This window comes from Primulina eburnea, chromosome 10 (genome assembly GCF_022965805.1).
Source record: "Primulina eburnea isolate SZY01 chromosome 10, ASM2296580v1, whole genome shotgun sequence".
NCBI classification, from domain to species: domain Eukaryota; kingdom Viridiplantae; phylum Streptophyta; class Magnoliopsida; order Lamiales; family Gesneriaceae; genus Primulina; species Primulina eburnea.
In genome coordinates this window covers 21,553,869-21,570,257 of record NC_133110.1, presented here as the reverse complement: position 1 = coordinate 21,570,257, position 16,389 = coordinate 21,553,869, and the positions used below count along the sequence as shown (strand labels likewise).

At 36.7% G+C, this 16,389-nt stretch overlaps 2 protein-coding genes across 6 annotated transcripts; both read right to left on the bottom strand.

Moving 5' to 3' along the window:
• Positions 1-1,372: 1,372 nt before the first annotated feature.
• Positions 1,373-2,860, bottom strand: LOC140803847 (LOB domain-containing protein 27-like). 2 transcript variants are annotated; one of them, XM_073159711.1, is made up of 2 exons: positions 1,985-2,860; positions 1,373-1,634 (listed from the first exon to the last, which is right to left on the bottom strand). In XM_073159711.1, the coding sequence occupies exon 1, from the start codon at positions 2,624-2,626 to the stop codon at positions 2,009-2,011; it is 618 nt and encodes a 205-aa protein (XP_073015812.1). In that variant the 5' UTR covers positions 2,627-2,860; the 3' UTR covers positions 1,373-1,634; positions 1,985-2,008. The 2 variants fall into 2 exon arrangements, with proteins under 2 accessions (XP_073015812.1, XP_073015813.1); XM_073159712.1 differs by having other exon boundaries at positions 2,000-2,860.
• Positions 2,861-3,872: 1,012 nt separating this feature from the next.
• LOC140803218 (uncharacterized) lies at positions 3,873-13,719 on the bottom strand. Of its 4 annotated transcripts, none has more exons than XM_073158957.1 (15): positions 10,701-13,718; positions 10,485-10,613; positions 10,198-10,389; positions 10,061-10,104; positions 9,651-9,963; positions 9,453-9,522; positions 9,175-9,357; positions 8,468-8,560; positions 6,693-6,874; positions 6,349-6,564; positions 5,943-6,218; positions 5,649-5,796; positions 5,382-5,515; positions 4,678-4,764; positions 3,873-4,594 (listed from the first exon to the last, which is right to left on the bottom strand). In XM_073158957.1, the coding sequence occupies exons 1-15, from the start codon at positions 13,440-13,442 to the stop codon at positions 4,508-4,510; spliced, it is 4,896 nt and encodes a 1,631-aa protein (XP_073015058.1). In that variant the 5' UTR covers positions 13,443-13,718; the 3' UTR covers positions 3,873-4,507. The 4 variants fall into 4 exon arrangements, with proteins under 4 accessions (XP_073015058.1, XP_073015057.1, XP_073015056.1 ...); XM_073158956.1 differs by having other exon boundaries at positions 9,453-9,537; positions 9,651-9,951; XM_073158955.1 differs by having other exon boundaries at positions 9,453-9,537; positions 10,701-13,717.
• Between the last annotated feature and the right edge of the window lie 2,670 nt (positions 13,720-16,389).

The following is a 16,389-nucleotide window of genomic DNA, read 5'->3' as shown; positions in this document are numbered from 1 at the left end:
CTGATTATTCAGTTTAACTGATTGTTATTGACCGACGGGATACTTAGTTCAGTTTGTATTAAAACTGAACTACCTTTTTCGAAAAACATTTAAATTCCTAGAAGTGTTTATTCAACCCTCCCCCCCCCCCCCTCTAAACACTCCTTAGTCAATATCCGATCCTATTAGAGTTTCTGCTAGCATACTCTTCCGTTAATATACACGATTTTCTTAATGGTCGGAAAAGACATAGCAACGTTAACCTGATTCTCTGAACAGATGAGTCGCTGTCGTCTTTATGAGCATTAAATGTTCTTTAATGAACGCATTTAATCTTCTTTTTATCTAGCACTGTTCTGAAGTGCTTTTCTTGAGAAGTTCCTTTCATAGTAACTGTATTTAGCATCAGAACATGCAGTCTATACTTGGTCTCTCTTCTTTGAGATAGGATCATAAATGCGGATCATTCTTGGAGCAGATGTATATATGTTGACTTCAAGATGGTGTAATACTTTGAATGTATTAAGCCGGTCAGAGAATGTCTTTGAGCAATAAGTGGTCCTTCTTAAATGATCCGGTTCTGATAGACGGTTGAAACTCCTTTGAGCTTTGGCCGATTAGAAAGTTACTCCATCATTTGAGCTGGACGGTTGAACTGATATATGTCACACATATGAACCGCAGAACTGTCTTGTTTTTGTCATACGCCAAAATTTCTTGGGAATAATATTTTCTTCAACATAAAACTTAAACAGAAAAGAAGAACACTATCAAATATAACCAGACATCACTAAATCAGAAACCCCTCTTCCAAAATCTGTCAGATGTGCATTCGATAGTCTTTATTTTCGTGGTTATTTTTAGATGTAAAGGTCAACATGGAAATTGAAGTGTCCGATTGGTAAGCCACTATTAAATTTTTAGAAATTTAAAGATAAAATCCAAAGCCCAAATATCCAACGTCCCAATATACCCTTAACCACATTTTAATTGGGGCCCTATCCAGCTGGTGGCCCTGTGCGGTGGCCTCATATTGACCACCCGAGGGCCGCCTCTGATCACATTGTTAATAGTTTGATTTTGGTGTTTAGGCTATGTCCGTTTGTAATTCTTCAATTTGAACACAATGATTTCTCTTCTACAATAGTGATGATGCTGAAACACCAAAAGATTCGAACTTTGTACAAGAATAAATAAAAATATTCCCCATCTCACCCCAAACACCACCGGTCCAAAGTTCGAATCTTCTTGTACAAGTCTTTTTAACATTCCTAATTATGTATGGCTTGTATCAAATTTAATTTTTAATTGTGATTTTTATTAATATTGCTACTCAAAATCGTCTAAGAAATTTTGTGGCCGAGGGGGTTGGGGGCGCCTGTGAATCGTCTCGTAATTTACAGAAGAAATTTGAAGATATATCAAAGAAAGAAACAAATGGATCGCTATAAATCGTATCTCCTCAAGGAAAATACGCTGCCATTTTGATCATATTTCCATTCTTGGCTGCACAATTTTTCACTCGATTCTCAACAATTTGATGGATCAGCTTCTAGCACCGAAGCTTTCACCTTTGATCTTGATTTTTGTTTTGATTTTGATTTGCTTGTTTGCAAGGACTTCAAGATTTAACAACCGTGTCATTTGGTTATATACTGCAAGCACAATTTAATGCATAAAATTCAATCAGCAATCACATCGAGTATATGTCATATATATATACATAAATATGTCTACAAACAATGGTGTATATCTCAATTTTTAAAAAAACGAACATACCTATATGTTTTATCGACAGATCCCAATAATCAAGAATTTATTTGAGTAATAATAAAAAACTTGTTGAACCAAATTTGATATTTTATTTTTTTAAAAAAATGTTTTTAACTACTTATTATAACTTATATTATTGTGCAATCTCTCTATAATTTGATTTAATTACCCTAAAAGTAATCCCAATATTCAAAGAATTAATATATAATGGAGTGTGTGTGTATTAAGATACCTAGAATCATCGTACTTCATTCATTCAACTGTGATTGCATGACCATTGATCTGGATTCTCATTTTCAACATTACCAAATTGCTGTTGATGAATCCACAAACCATTACTCTCCCTGGAATCTAAATAATCAGCGTTCGAATATGTCGCGACAGGCAGTGCTGCTCTAACAGAACCGTAGTCCGCGGGGATATTCTCCTGCCGTAAAACCGGCATCGCGGAATTTTCAGCAGGTGGCGCGACCCCTAACTGCAACTGCGACAGGTAGTCGTTCGTCGACGACATCTCTTGCTGCTGATTCTGCCGATAATATGCCAGTTGCTGAAGGACTGCCTGAAGTTCCTCCTCCGCGAGCTGAATCTGATATGCGAGCTGTTGTATCTCTACCAAGCACCCGTAAACGGGGTACTTATCACGCATGGTGGCGTGGAATTTCATGGACTTCATGGCGATGGCTTTCTGATCCGGGTCGAGTTCTCTCAACGTGTTGACGATGTTCTTCACCCCGAACAACCGGTGCACGTTTTGAAACATTTTGGGCTGATCCGCGGGGAAGAACGGGGCGAGGACGCATTCGGAGGTGCATCTCCGCCTTTGGTACTTACACGCGGCGCAAGCCTGGCCGGAGCCACTCTTTAGGGTCATTTTTGTAGAGGTGGCATTCAAAGAATCTATGGATTCAAGAATGATGGTGTGCAAGAATGGGGATCATTTTTCCTTTTGTTGTAGCTTAACGTGATGGAATATAAGTTGGTAAAGAACAAGAAAATAGAGTTGAAAGAAAAAATTTGGGAAGTACAGAGATTTATGTGTTTAAAAGAGAGAAATGGACATTTTATTGTGGATTGGAATCAACAGGCTCGATCCATTTATCATCTTGAATTGTAATGTAATATTATCAAATCCATTGGTTACAATTGGTGGAGATTAAAAAAGTTTGATTTATTCTAGAGATTTCATAGGGAAGAGTTTGAATGAGTTAAAAATAGGATAAATAGAGGTGCGAAAATGTGGGAGATGGTTTCTTTGAAAGTGTGACCGTTGGGGACAAGTGTTGTTACATCGACAACCTCTTTTAAGGTTTCTTGCGAGAAAAGAGGAAAAGTCTGAACTTTTAGGCCACTTGGTGCAAGTTTAGTATTTTTGTTTTTAATGTTAATTGATTGTTAGTTAATGTAGAATTTTAATTAAATTGGATTATATTATATTTACAAATATAACACTATTTAAAACATGGTATTTGTAGACTTCAAATTTTTTGAGTTAAAAAAAATTCAAAAATTCAAAATATGATTGTTTTCAAAGAATTTCTTGTGTTTTTTAAAGTTGGGACATTAGATTAGGCAGCTGAAAGGTCCATAACTTCAAGAAAAGAACGCTTCATTCAATTTTTGTTTTATATGTTACAAGATTATCTCTCAAAATTATAGAAATTTAGGGTAAACGATATTATAGGTGTATTTTAACCAAGCACGCAAAAATGTGCTTTTACTATAAACCCTACAAGCTCCATATATTATTGTTTTCATTTTCTTCCTATTTTATGTAAAAGATAAGTATGTTTAGTTGAAATACATTATATAATAATAACATTTTTCGATTAATTTGCTTAGTTAGAAAAGGGAGATCATTCATTATCCTCCTCCGTCAATCAAGATGGTATTTGGAAAAAACGTGTTGTCTTGATAAAACACGTTTTTGCAACGATCATAACACACCTCAAAAAGAAGCTCCTCCACAACTTCAGATAAGAGACATCAAAATTGCCAACATCTCCCCGTGAGGAAAAGGCCAAGGGTTCAAACCTGGAGAAAACAAAAAAAATCTTCCCCAAACCGAAATTTAAAAAATATCACCCTGAATAGTAATTTAAAAAAATCACCCAAAATAATAATAAAACATAGATGGTCAAGAAGCCACTAGGGAGGGAGGTGTAATAATTATGCCAATAATAAAGTCTTTATCATGACAAACAAAAATTCTTGAGAATGGCCTATGCAAAAAATTTCCCAAAATATGAGAGGGGAATTATCGTACTCAGGTAAGCAGGAAACAGATTCCAAGAGGCCAAGGTCTTCTTGTCTATTCACAACTTTGTATCTGTAAATAAATAGTCGGATGTGGACCTAAGTACAAGAATGTCCAAAATTCTGATATTTGTTGAAAGACGGCAATGGTCACCATTGGGAATCGCCCATCCGCTTGAGTTTATTTTACAGTCCAAGTAGGTACTTTGTTCTTGATCCTTTCTCTCTCTTCAACAAGAACCAGATGATGATTCATGAGACAGAATCCTTATCAGCAACTTGGGATCATGAGCATCAAAATGAGTGAATTTTCCTATTTTCACTGAATAATTTTTGAATTTCTTCACTTCGCTCTAAAATGGAAGTCCCCACTATTCTATATTACAGTTCTGGGCTTTGTATCAGTTTAACTCAAAAGCCCGTTCAGGAGTAGAGGGAATGCATCATTAGATCCGAGACCTCATAACTTTAGAGTACCAAGGAGCATAATGAATCGATATTAGTTCACAGCTTCAAACAAGAGGACTTGGGGTTGGAGGTGTCCTCTTTCACACATTGTAAGAACATCATTCCAGCCACCGATAACCTAGGTACAAAGCATAGAAGAAAACACATTCAAAAATATGTGTTTTTGAACATCAGGAGACTCAACTAGTTAGTAAAATTTACCTTTACAGTTTTGTCATCATACATGACCCACTGTACATGATCACGGCTGTAGGCAAAACAGTGATAGTGTTGCCCATAGTAACAAACCTAAAAGTCCCAGAATTAGCAAACCTTTAAAAAGGAACCAAAAAAACACAAGCAAACTAGGTAAATAGGCATCCTCGCTGGGAGACAAACTCAAACTTGTTCGATGTAACATCAAGATGCTTTGTTTTTGGAAGAACAAAAAACCAAAAAAATATAAATTGGAAAAACTGAAACTACGCATTCACATCAATTAAAAACAACCAAAGAACACTGCGTTAAAGGAAATGCTAAAAAAGACGAGGCTGATGTTCAGCGAGTGTAAAACATGGTTCGGATCGACTACAACCATCGACTTTAGATTAAATAAAGCACAACCAACAAAAAAAATGTACATTAGTTTTGTGGGCCAATACACAGAATGAGAAGTAACATCATTAAGCTAAACATAAACACAAAAACAAAGAAAAAAATTGTTTAATCATCCCTACAGAAGACAATATTGTAGGCTTAATAGCATCATCATAAAATACTGACTTCAAACTTAAGCAGAATGGATTGTTGGAATACTATGTTTACATCAGAGTGCAACAAATAACATAAATATTACATACTCACAAATACAACAGATGACCATGACAGAAATAAATTGCAATTCCAAATTATTCAGCGCAGCATACCATTGATACCAAGGAATGTCTATTTTGCGGATCGAGGCCTCGGTACAGGACACTGATGTCAGTCTCAGTAGATAAGGCAGCCAATGTTGCTATTATATCTTCAACACTTTCACAAGTATTCTGCCAACCCAGGACTAAAGGAAAAGAATAAGAATTGCATTTAAAATTACAAGCACCAATGCTCACTCTTTGGCACATACAGAGTATAATACAAAAATACAAATAAACAAAATAACAGCAGGGTTCCTGCATGAAATTGCGAGTTACCTATGGTGAAAACATGTGGTGGAGTGGAGAGAATATGATGAATATAATTAAGCATTCCACAACCACCAGCATCTGGATCACAGGCTAACTGGTGATTCATCTCCACCAGGTTCAAAAGCTCATCAAAGGAGCTCTCAGGGCACATAACCTGCAGGGTAAAATATTAAACAATCTAATCCACAGCATTGAATGAATCAATGGTTTTCAAATCGCACTCATTATTTTAAAGGGTAATTTCACCCTACCACAAGCACCGTAAGCATTATTACAACACTTAGGTCTAAAAGGACATGCCTTCATTGTTCTGAGAGCACTTGCGTTGATATTATGAAAGAAAGATGTGTACTTCAGATTTCGGGACTCTATGCCACAGCTGTAACAGTTCATTCTCTCAAATATGTCCATTCCAAATATTGAATGAGCAATGCAAGAGCCATTGCTGCAGTCCCAAGAACCCGTGCAGTTGTTATCTTCTGATTCTGTATCAGACGCACTAGATGCAGGAGTGAATGATCGATGAAGACAGTTGAATATGACTCCCAGCACTTCAGAAGCGTCATTCATCTGACCCTGCAGGGTTGACAAACTTAAACATTTGAACATACTTTTCCGAGCTTTTGTGTTTCACGAAAATGTATTCAAAATATAAAGCCCTTAAATCAGAAATGAAAAAGCTCATCGTAGTAGTAGGTGGCTTCACCTCCTGATAGAAATTGCTCTCCGGGTACAACTTGCTCAAGCCAACTCTTAAAGAGGTAGGGGCAACAGCTTCCCTTCTGTTATCCGTAGATCCCACCCTCAAAGCAATGAATATTCCATATAAGGCACAGATAACGCAAGGGTCACCAATGTGAACATGTTCTGACGATGATCTACGCAAAAACTCATCTCGGAATCGTCTTAGATGCCACAAGGACTCATCGACAAAAAAGAAACAGAATCAATACGGCAAATTCAAGGAAGATGTCAGCTTGAAGACTACAAACAAATGGAAACTGGACATATTTTTCAAAAAGAAATAAATAGCATAGTTCAAATACCAACCTGTATTATGACATTGAGAAAGCAATTATATTCACCAACATCATTTGTTAACCCTGTTCCATAAGAATCCATTCCACAAGCACCATCCGCCCTAATTTCACCGTCACGGTTTTCTAGCAGCTCCTTTTGTGGTGTTGATGAACTTGATAGTGACGGAGGTTTTTTATGTGCATGGAATGTGTCTGGCAGATGATATAGGACATTGAGGTAACGTTTGATGTATAAGATAGAATAATTGTAAAATTGATAAATAGTTGAAGTATGTACATAATTAATATTGTGTGATCAAATATATGGTGTTTGGTACGAGTATAAAATGGAAGATAAAAATTTTGGGAAAGTATTTCACATAATGACCAAAATACTCTTGAATTCCTTTCAAATTTACCAAACAAAACCCTACAAAAGTAATCTTAAACAATAAATCCCAACTTTCATTCTCTCATTTTTATGGCATAAATCATTTCATATTATTAATATTATTATTTTTGTTCTTGTTATTAATTATTTTAATTATTATTACTTGCAATAATTTGTTTGTTAGAAAATGTTTATTCTTACCATAAATATTATTAAATTATTTGTATAAATTTAATTCTTACTTATTATTTTTTACTAACGATTACTAATGCTTTTTATTATTAATTTTTATTCATATTATAATACTATCATTATTTGAAAAAACTTTAAAAATTACAACAGCGATTGGTGAATTAGTCTACGGGATTGACGAATTAGAGTCTGTTATTTTAAAAAAGTGTACATTTGTCATATATTGTCAAGTAAAATCCCTATTTTCTAAGCTTTAAAAAATATGTGTTTTGTAGTATTAAAAAAAACATTTTCTGTTGCATTATCCTCATTTCAAAAAAGTTAGAGAGGTGCGTGGTGGGAAGCTTTTTTCAATAAAGTCAATTTATTTCACAAATGCATGCAGAAAATCAGTGCAATGGACTCTTCATCAGCATAAGCCTGACAGTTAATGGACCAAATATTTGCGACGCAAACATTGAATGGTCCAATATAAAGAATCAATCCACCCCCAATCCACAACTTCAAACATGCCCTGAGTGTATAAACAAGTCGCAAAAATATGTACACTCATCCCACCTAACTTGCACTGATCGAGCAGGCAAATTAGTGGTTTCTGTAAACTAAGAAATATTGGGTTGGTAACAGTGTCAAATATTCACTAGCACACAACCCAAAAGTTATATTTGCCCTCGATCATTCAATTGACCAAGATACATAGTTTTGAGGTGGATGCCCTCGATCATTCAATTGACCAAGATACATAGTTTTGAGGTGGATAAATGACTAATAGAACAAGAGGGCCAAAACTGACTTGGCATAATCAATAACAATTAAAAATCGTTTGGTTCTAAATGAGAATTTAATTTCAAACAAAGTCCACACAACCGTCTACGAGTATATTAGGAATAACTGTTATAGAAAAATGGTACTCATGACGTAACGCATAAAGATAAGAACTCAAAATATTACTATAAACGTGTGATGTTAAAAACTTCAAACAGTAAACTGGAGCAAGAAAAAGACCAGGGGAACATGTGGGAACTAAAATAAAGGTTTAATTCCTCTTAATTCCGCTTGGCATAAAAATAATATATTACGATATGGAAAGAAGAGTATCCTCAATATTTCTAAAAGAACCCAATAAAAGTCAAGAGTATGCTAAATATGAGCAAACGAAGTTGGAAAGTCCTGAATAGAGTAGAATCATAAATAAAAATTAAAAAACAAAAAAGGACACATACCAAGGCTCTGGCGTACAGCTTTTTTAAGGTCAGCCTGAAACCTTTCTTCATCTTCCTCTGCCTGAAGCTGTCTCAATGTCTTTCCCCCGCTTTCTACAAAATGAGAGCTATCTAAATTTCAACCATACTGATAATGATTCAGTTTACTCATGGTTTTGCATCAACTTCTACCTAAGTTATGAGAAAATAAGAACTATAGCTCCACAATGCATCTAAAATGTAGCCTTCCAGTAAAAGAATGATAAAACACCAATTGAAATATTTTCTTAAATACATTTTTACAGCAAAATACATATACGTCATCTTTTTTTAAATGCATTTTTTGAGCAAAAATCATCTTTTAACATTTTTTTCATCACCATCCAATAGTTTGCTTCCTCGTAGAAGAGGGTCGCAATGAAAGGCAAAGACAATCCAGTGGAAGAAAATAGAATAATTATAATGATAGGCAAGAAAATTCAACTAAATAAGCACAAAAGCACCAAAAAGATATACATCAGCTTTTGTTCATCTTTGCCCACTGTAGATCGAAAATATGGGGACTCCATAACACAAATACATATAGCTTTTTAGAGTAGGAAATACTTGATGGATAACAGATTGTAAGAAGGAACACAAAATAAAAGATGAGCAAGAATAAAAATACAGAATTTCAACGTACGAAAGGTAATCAGATCAATAGACCATTTATTGCTAAAATTGTTTACCACCATCAGCAACAAGATTTTGTCCAGGCACTGATTGACCAGCATCATTATCTTCTTTTTCAGTAGTCAGTGGTGGATGCTTTCCGTCGCTCACCTTAGCGAGACCCTTATGTCGTCTACCTCTCCTTCCTGACCGGCGATCAGAAAACAACCCATTCTGTGGATTATCTCCATTTTCTAAGACTGCCAGAAAAATTATCCAATAGCATGTTTGTAAAAATTGGTCAAAATGACATAAATAAAAGGGCTAATATACTTTCGGATCATCAAACAGCTACCAGTTTTCAGCATATCCCCGTTAGCATTGTTCTTTGATAGACCTTCAGAAATGTTAGTAAATCCATCCTCCTGCATCAAAGGCTCCTAGAGAAAGTCAGATTAACAAAAAAAGTTATAATCAACACCATTTTTTCCTCGAAACAAATCCAACCAATTTCGGACATTCAAACTGAGAACCAAGAGAAATGAACCCTTACCTTCCTAATAGTAGCCCGCTGCTCAATGGCATCTTTGTCATCATTATTGTTCTCTGAGTAAGTATAGGAAATTGGAACTGTTTCGGCCTTACATAATTTGGAAAAAAATTTATTTTGCTCCGCAAGATGCTTCTGTTTTGCCTCATTTTCTATTTGCCTTTGATATTCCAATGTTTCTTCAAGCTTTCTTTCCTCAGCTTCAAGTTCCATTCTGCGCCTGTACTCCTCTTCCTGTAGTCGCGAGGCATCATCAATCTCATGAACATCAATTTCGGACACTGGATCCTCATCATGATAAGCACTGGGAAGCAATCTGAAGTAAGACAGGAATAAAAATAAAAATAAAAAGCTTCAAGAAACAAAAGAAAATGTTGCTCTAAATATGTTTTGCCACAGAATAAGAAGCATACATCTCTTCAGCAATCCGCTCATGTGGCTCATCAGAAGTAGTAGCCTGAAGAAGCATTAACCAGAATCGATAACAATTAAACAGCTGCTCAGTATCCCAGAGTTCAATAAACGGGAGGTTCAGACATTCGGTTCAAACCTTTGTATCCTTGTTCTTCCGGCTCTCCTTGCTCTTTTTCTTATCCTTCGTCCTGTCATTCGCATTTTTTAAAATATCAACACCAACACCAATTCCCTTCTTTGAATCCAGTGCAAGTTCAGCTAGAAATGCCTCTCTGGCAGCATCAGATTTTTCTGTGGCATCTTTCTCTGCCAGATCTTCCAAGTGAGACTGAAAAGGATGAAAAATAAACATCTAACTCGTACACAAAGGCACTAGTAGAGTTCACAAGGATTTAATGAAAAGCTGTGTCACTAGATACTTACCCGCATAAATGACTTTACTAGAGGTATTAAGACTGATTGGAAATCTTGTGTGGAAACTGACTCAAGCTTAACCTCCAACTGTCGCATCCCCGTAACTATTCGCATAATTCTTGCATCTAATTTGCTGATCTGAATCACTAAAAAATGTGAGATAAACCAGCAGCGCAGATACATGACTGACAACAAATAATAAAAAACCCGACTGATGTACCAAACCTCAATAGAAACTTGCTCTTTCTGTCGCTGTATTGCAACTTCTATGCAAGAGTCAACCTGATGCAGATAGTCTTTTGTTCTCCAATCATCTTCTTCACCAGATTCTAGGTCGCAAAGATGAGATGTTACGCCACTATAAGTCTCCTCAAAACCAAATTGATTAACATTCAGAGATTCTGCATCCTTTAGAACATTTGTTATGGCATCCAACTCAAATCTATTACTGATTATGGTAAAGTCATTGTCATTTTCAATGAGCTCTTCTCGCCTTTTCTTAAGGACAGAGTCATAACTTCTACGGGAAAAATCTATCACATGTTCTCTTTTCTTTCCCTCTTCCAAATAGAGATCTTCCACAGCCTGTAGTGCCTCCTCATAACTTATATGTTCGCATTTTCTGTCACACGAGCCTTGCAGGTGATAAGATTCCTTCTCTAGCAACTGGAGAATTTCCAGACCCTGCTGAGCCTTTTCTTCTCTTGCATGAGACCAGGATGCCAATTGTTCACCACTTGAAGGGCCTGTAAATATCCAGGATAACAAAGCTTCTGAATCGAGTACAACACCATCATCATAACTGACATGTGAGGAAGCCGTCGAACTGGAATCATCATTAACAGCATCATCACAAGATACGCGCTTGGGCTTGCACGGAAGAAAATGCTCGTCAAGCACCAAAAATGATGCATCTTGGCTAAAACATATCTTCTCCATAACTTCATTTCCTCGCAACTTGGTGATTGAATCATCTATGGCATTACTTTTATCAGAATATCTACCTAGTCCACAAGAATGAAATATTTCCTGCAAAAATGTCTGAATTTTTTCAAGTTCTGGAGCGCCTAAAAAACATATGCAATCAGGTGTTTGGTCCACATTGGAATTAAGAAGCTGTGACCCACACGCAAGACTTTGAAGCTCCTCCACTGCAAAGTGTATGACCTTGCTAAGGTGACTAGATGCAAGACATTTGTTCTTGATAAGTGCCTTGAAAACAGTATGGATTTTTTCTAGAAGCTTTGCACGCTCAGGGTCATCAGACAAAGGCCAATTTTCATGATGTAAACTTTCCTTACAACTTTGATCTCCATCACAGTCCATCCACTCAACCTCTTCAAAGTCTCTGCTATCCTGAGCATTGAAATTGCAATTATCACCCGATTTCTTCTTTCCAGGTGATGAATCCCATTCAAATTCATTGCAATAAGTATCAACAAAGTATTCTTTCGAGTTATCATTGCCGTTTCCGGGGAATAGCTCATCAGGAGAATCAGTTGTCTCAGATTTCAAATGTTTTTCAAGCATCCTAACTGCTGCATTTAACTCCAAAGGTCTCCAAGAACAGTTAAGAAGCATTTCAGCCCAATCATTTTCCACACTTTGGGGAAGAGTTGACTGCATTTTAGGCAATAAACTACCCATATGCTCCTGCACGACATGCCGCATGAATGTACCAGCATCAGCAAATTTCTCATCACAGCGACAACACATCCAAAACTTCCACGCTTTATTTATTTCCCCGAAGGATAGGGCTTTATTAAGCAGCTCACTTGGTGAACCATCTTTTAATGAACTGAAATGTGCCTTTAAATCCGAAATTTTAATTCTGAGCATGTCTTTCTTCTTATCCGAACTCATCGAATTCCAGTACGATTGAACCCAATCTCTTCTCTCTGCTGAAGAGGCATTCTTCCTCACATTGCCACTTTTCCTTCTTTCTCCTACTCTCTGTCCCGATCCTGGAGCAGAATCCAGCCCCTTGTTACTGTTATTACTGCTGTCACCATCATTCCCCAAATTAGTGGACTCGGACTTCTGCTGTAGAAGCCGAGCAGCAGCCACCCTTACCTCTATCTCTTTCCTTCGTTCTTCAGGAGTCTTGGTCGCCTTCTTGATTTCATTTGGCCTCCTAGTCTGAACCAATCTCAACTCCATTGGATCCTCAGTAGCCCTCCTGATCGGAATCAACCGAAACTTTTCCTCTCCATTGCCAAGATTCTTCATCCAAGTCGAAATAGATGCAATGTTTGACTTCTGAATCAAAGATCGAAGTTCAGCCTGAACATGAGCAACTCGAGCCTCGGCAGTAGGAATTTTCTGCTGATTCTCCTCCTGCAAACTCTCTTTTGCAGGGTCCATGGGGTTCTCTATCCCCAAGGCCCTCTCACACTCCACCACCACCTCTTCGTACTCCTTCCCATCATTTGCGGCCTCATACAACATATTCGCATAGAAGTGTGCAAACTCAATAGAATTAGGGGACAAACTCACGGACCTCCTAGCACTCTCGATAGCATTTTTCATGTGCCGCTGTTTAGCATTTGAGTCATCAATAATCTGGGACACTTTCACACACACAGTCCCCTGAACACGGTGAATCAATGCAGAATAAGGAGAATTCTCATGTTTCAAGCACAAATCCTTCATCAACCTTAGGGCTTTGGTATGGTTCCCCCTCCTCAAAGCCGTGAGGGCCCGCTCGCATTCAGCCTTTATCGAAACATAGGACGCAGAAGACGGGTTTGCACTGGTAACATCACTTTCCAAATCCACGGTATCGGATTTTCCCGGTGTCCTAGCACCAGATTTAGGGGAATGGTCGTGTAAAGAAGCACCAAAATCAACAGCGGTGGGAGTGTCGGAAGTGGCGGCGGCGGCGATGTCTGCGACATCCGCCGCCGCCACTGGCGGAGTCTGTGAGGCCTTGGAGCGAGGAGCGATGTTTCGCTTCTTATGCCCCATCAGACTTTCCCAAATCTACTCAATAGCATGCATAAATTCGACAATTATCCGCCACATACACGCATGGGCTGATCAATTGTGACTACAAATGTCGAGCTCACGGAGAAGGAAACTTACTCGGACAACATTGAAGAAGAACGATCGGAGGAGAGACGTATATATAGATATACGGGTTGTATGTATAGAAGAGTGTACACAACCTAACCGGAGGTGAAGGAGAGGGGGGGTGGGGGTTCTGTACTGTAGTTAAGGTTGGGGGCGTGGATTTTTTTTTTTGGATAGTTGTCGGGAGTGGATTTTTGTAGCAATTAATGGGAAAATGAGGGATTAATACTGTGTGTCAATTTTATTTATAGTTTATTTTAATTTTTTTATTTTTGTTTTTTTAAAGGTTAAATTAGAGAAAAATATTCAATTCAAACTTAACTTTAAATTTACTCCCTGTATCAAAAAAAACTTTGTTTCCACTCCCTAAAAATATTAAAAAAGACACAAATATCCTTACATATGATATATAAAATGATTGATTTCTTTGAGCCGTAAATGATACCAGAGCTGAGATAAAATTATTTCAAACATACAAATTTATTATTATTAAAGTAATTAAATGTTTGAGGAGGAGAATTTAGTCAAATTAATTCTTGGCAAAAACTTGTGTGAGACGGTCTCACGGGTCATATTTGTGAGACGGATCTTTTATTTGGGTCATCCATGAAAAAGTATTACTTTTTATGCTAAGAGTATTATTTTTTATTGTGAATATGGGTAGGGTTGACCCGTCTCACGGATTAAGATCCGTGAGACGGTTTCACATGAGACCTACTCTTAATTCTTTACAAGAGTCATTCCAAAAATTTGGAATATTTTGAAATAGAAAGATCTAACCAAAGTTAGATATCAAGAACAAAAAATAACTTATTAGAGTTATGAGGTAAACCTATGATAGGTCTTTAAAAATAGTATCAGATTGATCTAAGATCTCAGGATATCTGAGAGAAATCCAAAAGACACTATAAAATTATGACAGTATGTTGTATTATGTACTTCAAAAAGTGGAGAAAATTCTTGAAAACTAGGAAAAAAAATCTTGGAATATTAAAGGATATTCAAATAAGAATTCAAAATCTAGAACAAAACTCAAGTTCTAGAAAAAGAACTTCAGAAAGAAGGTTACCATCATCCTTTGATATTGAACCTCTGTTACATCAACGAAGGAAGGCCAAAGTAATGCCAAAACATTTAACTGAAGAAGAAAAAATGATCAATCTAATTAAATATATCTCAGAAAAGAAGTTAATCTGATAACAACGTTAGAAAAGATTGGTCTCGAGGATCTCCAAGACCTTGCTGAATCATTTGCAAATCTCAAGGTCGTAGATCTGAAGATGAATACAATGGGAGGTGAACAACCCTCCATAACCTGGTCATCTTCTCAGGAACCACCAAGGGAAAGTGTAAGATTTCAAAATATAAATATGAGAGAATCCCAACCCGATTTTCATATCGGTGGAGAGTCACACTCAGCAGGGACAAGGTCAAGGAAGAGTCAAATTCCTTTACACCAAACTACCTATGGGAAATCTATTTTAGAACTTATACATCCTTATGAGGTTACGCATAACCTAGATGTATTAGATTTCAAAAACAGAAAAGATCTCATAGATGATTGGACATCCGGTATGAGAATCGCAGCAGGAACACTTGATCTCAACAAAGAATTATTCATTAAAATTTTAGAAATGGGTCTTATGGGATCAGTTAAAATTGCTTGGGACCATTCGACGCGTGCAATTTGTTTTCCATCGATACATGACTTCGATAGAAACCAAAGAATCAGTCTTAGCCGTATAATATTTTAGCGAGATAGCTGGAAGAATGGCTACACTGTTTAAAGCACAATTTATACGGGTAGAATATTTTAACAGTCAAGATACAGAGAAGAAAAAGAAATATATTCAAGCTCTGTGTAGTCTTGAATTACACGATATATGTTTAGTGGATGAATAAATGATGTTATTCACTAAATATAGATGGAATTCAGGGGTCGAAGAAGATATAGCAATGCAACTTTTCTTCGCCAAAATGCCAAGCCCTTGGAGAGAAATGCTAATAAGGGAATATGTCCTTAGCAATCCAAATACATTGGCACGAATAGCCTCTTTTCTCAAAGGAAAATTGGCAGAATGGTATCATCTGGCAGCATTACAAAAGAATTATAAACGATTAAAGGGTATTAACAAACATACTCATTCGTGTTGTAAAGAAATGATCTTCTAACAATTATTGGAAGTAAACCACGGAGGCAAAAGAGGAAAAGTTTTAGAACTCATCCTTATGCTAAAAGTGGAAGGAGTTCTTTGAAATCAAGAACAGTTTGGTCCAGACAAAAAGCCAGATCTTATAAATCTGGGCAAAGAAGTGGACCATCAAGAAGTAAGATATCATCTCAAGCATCGAGTACATCTCGAAACACAGGAAGAACACCTGCAAAGAAAACTTTCAGAAGAGCTCATACTCGAGCTAGTGAAAAAGTTTTAAAGATTGTAATTGCTGGACATGTGGAGCCAGATGTCATATCTCAACCAACTGTCCAGAAAATGAAAAAAGAGACATAAAATGCTTCGATCTAAGCCCGGATATTGAAGAAGCAGATTATTATAAGGACTTTATTCAGGTATATCAGTTTGAGGATATTGTCTCAGATGAAAGTATATATGAAGAATAGTAAGTATTAAGTCAGGAAGGATCTGATGGAACAGAATTAGAATCTGACTGAAGACGAGGTATTTCGACACAAAACACATGAAGATTTGTCAGGTTTTTCAGAAAACAATATCTCATAACATGGCCCAAAGGATCATGAGAGAGAATCTCAGTCTACAGAGATATCAAGGATACTCTGCAGGATAGATAGAAAAGTTCTTAGGAATTCTTGGCCTAAGAAATA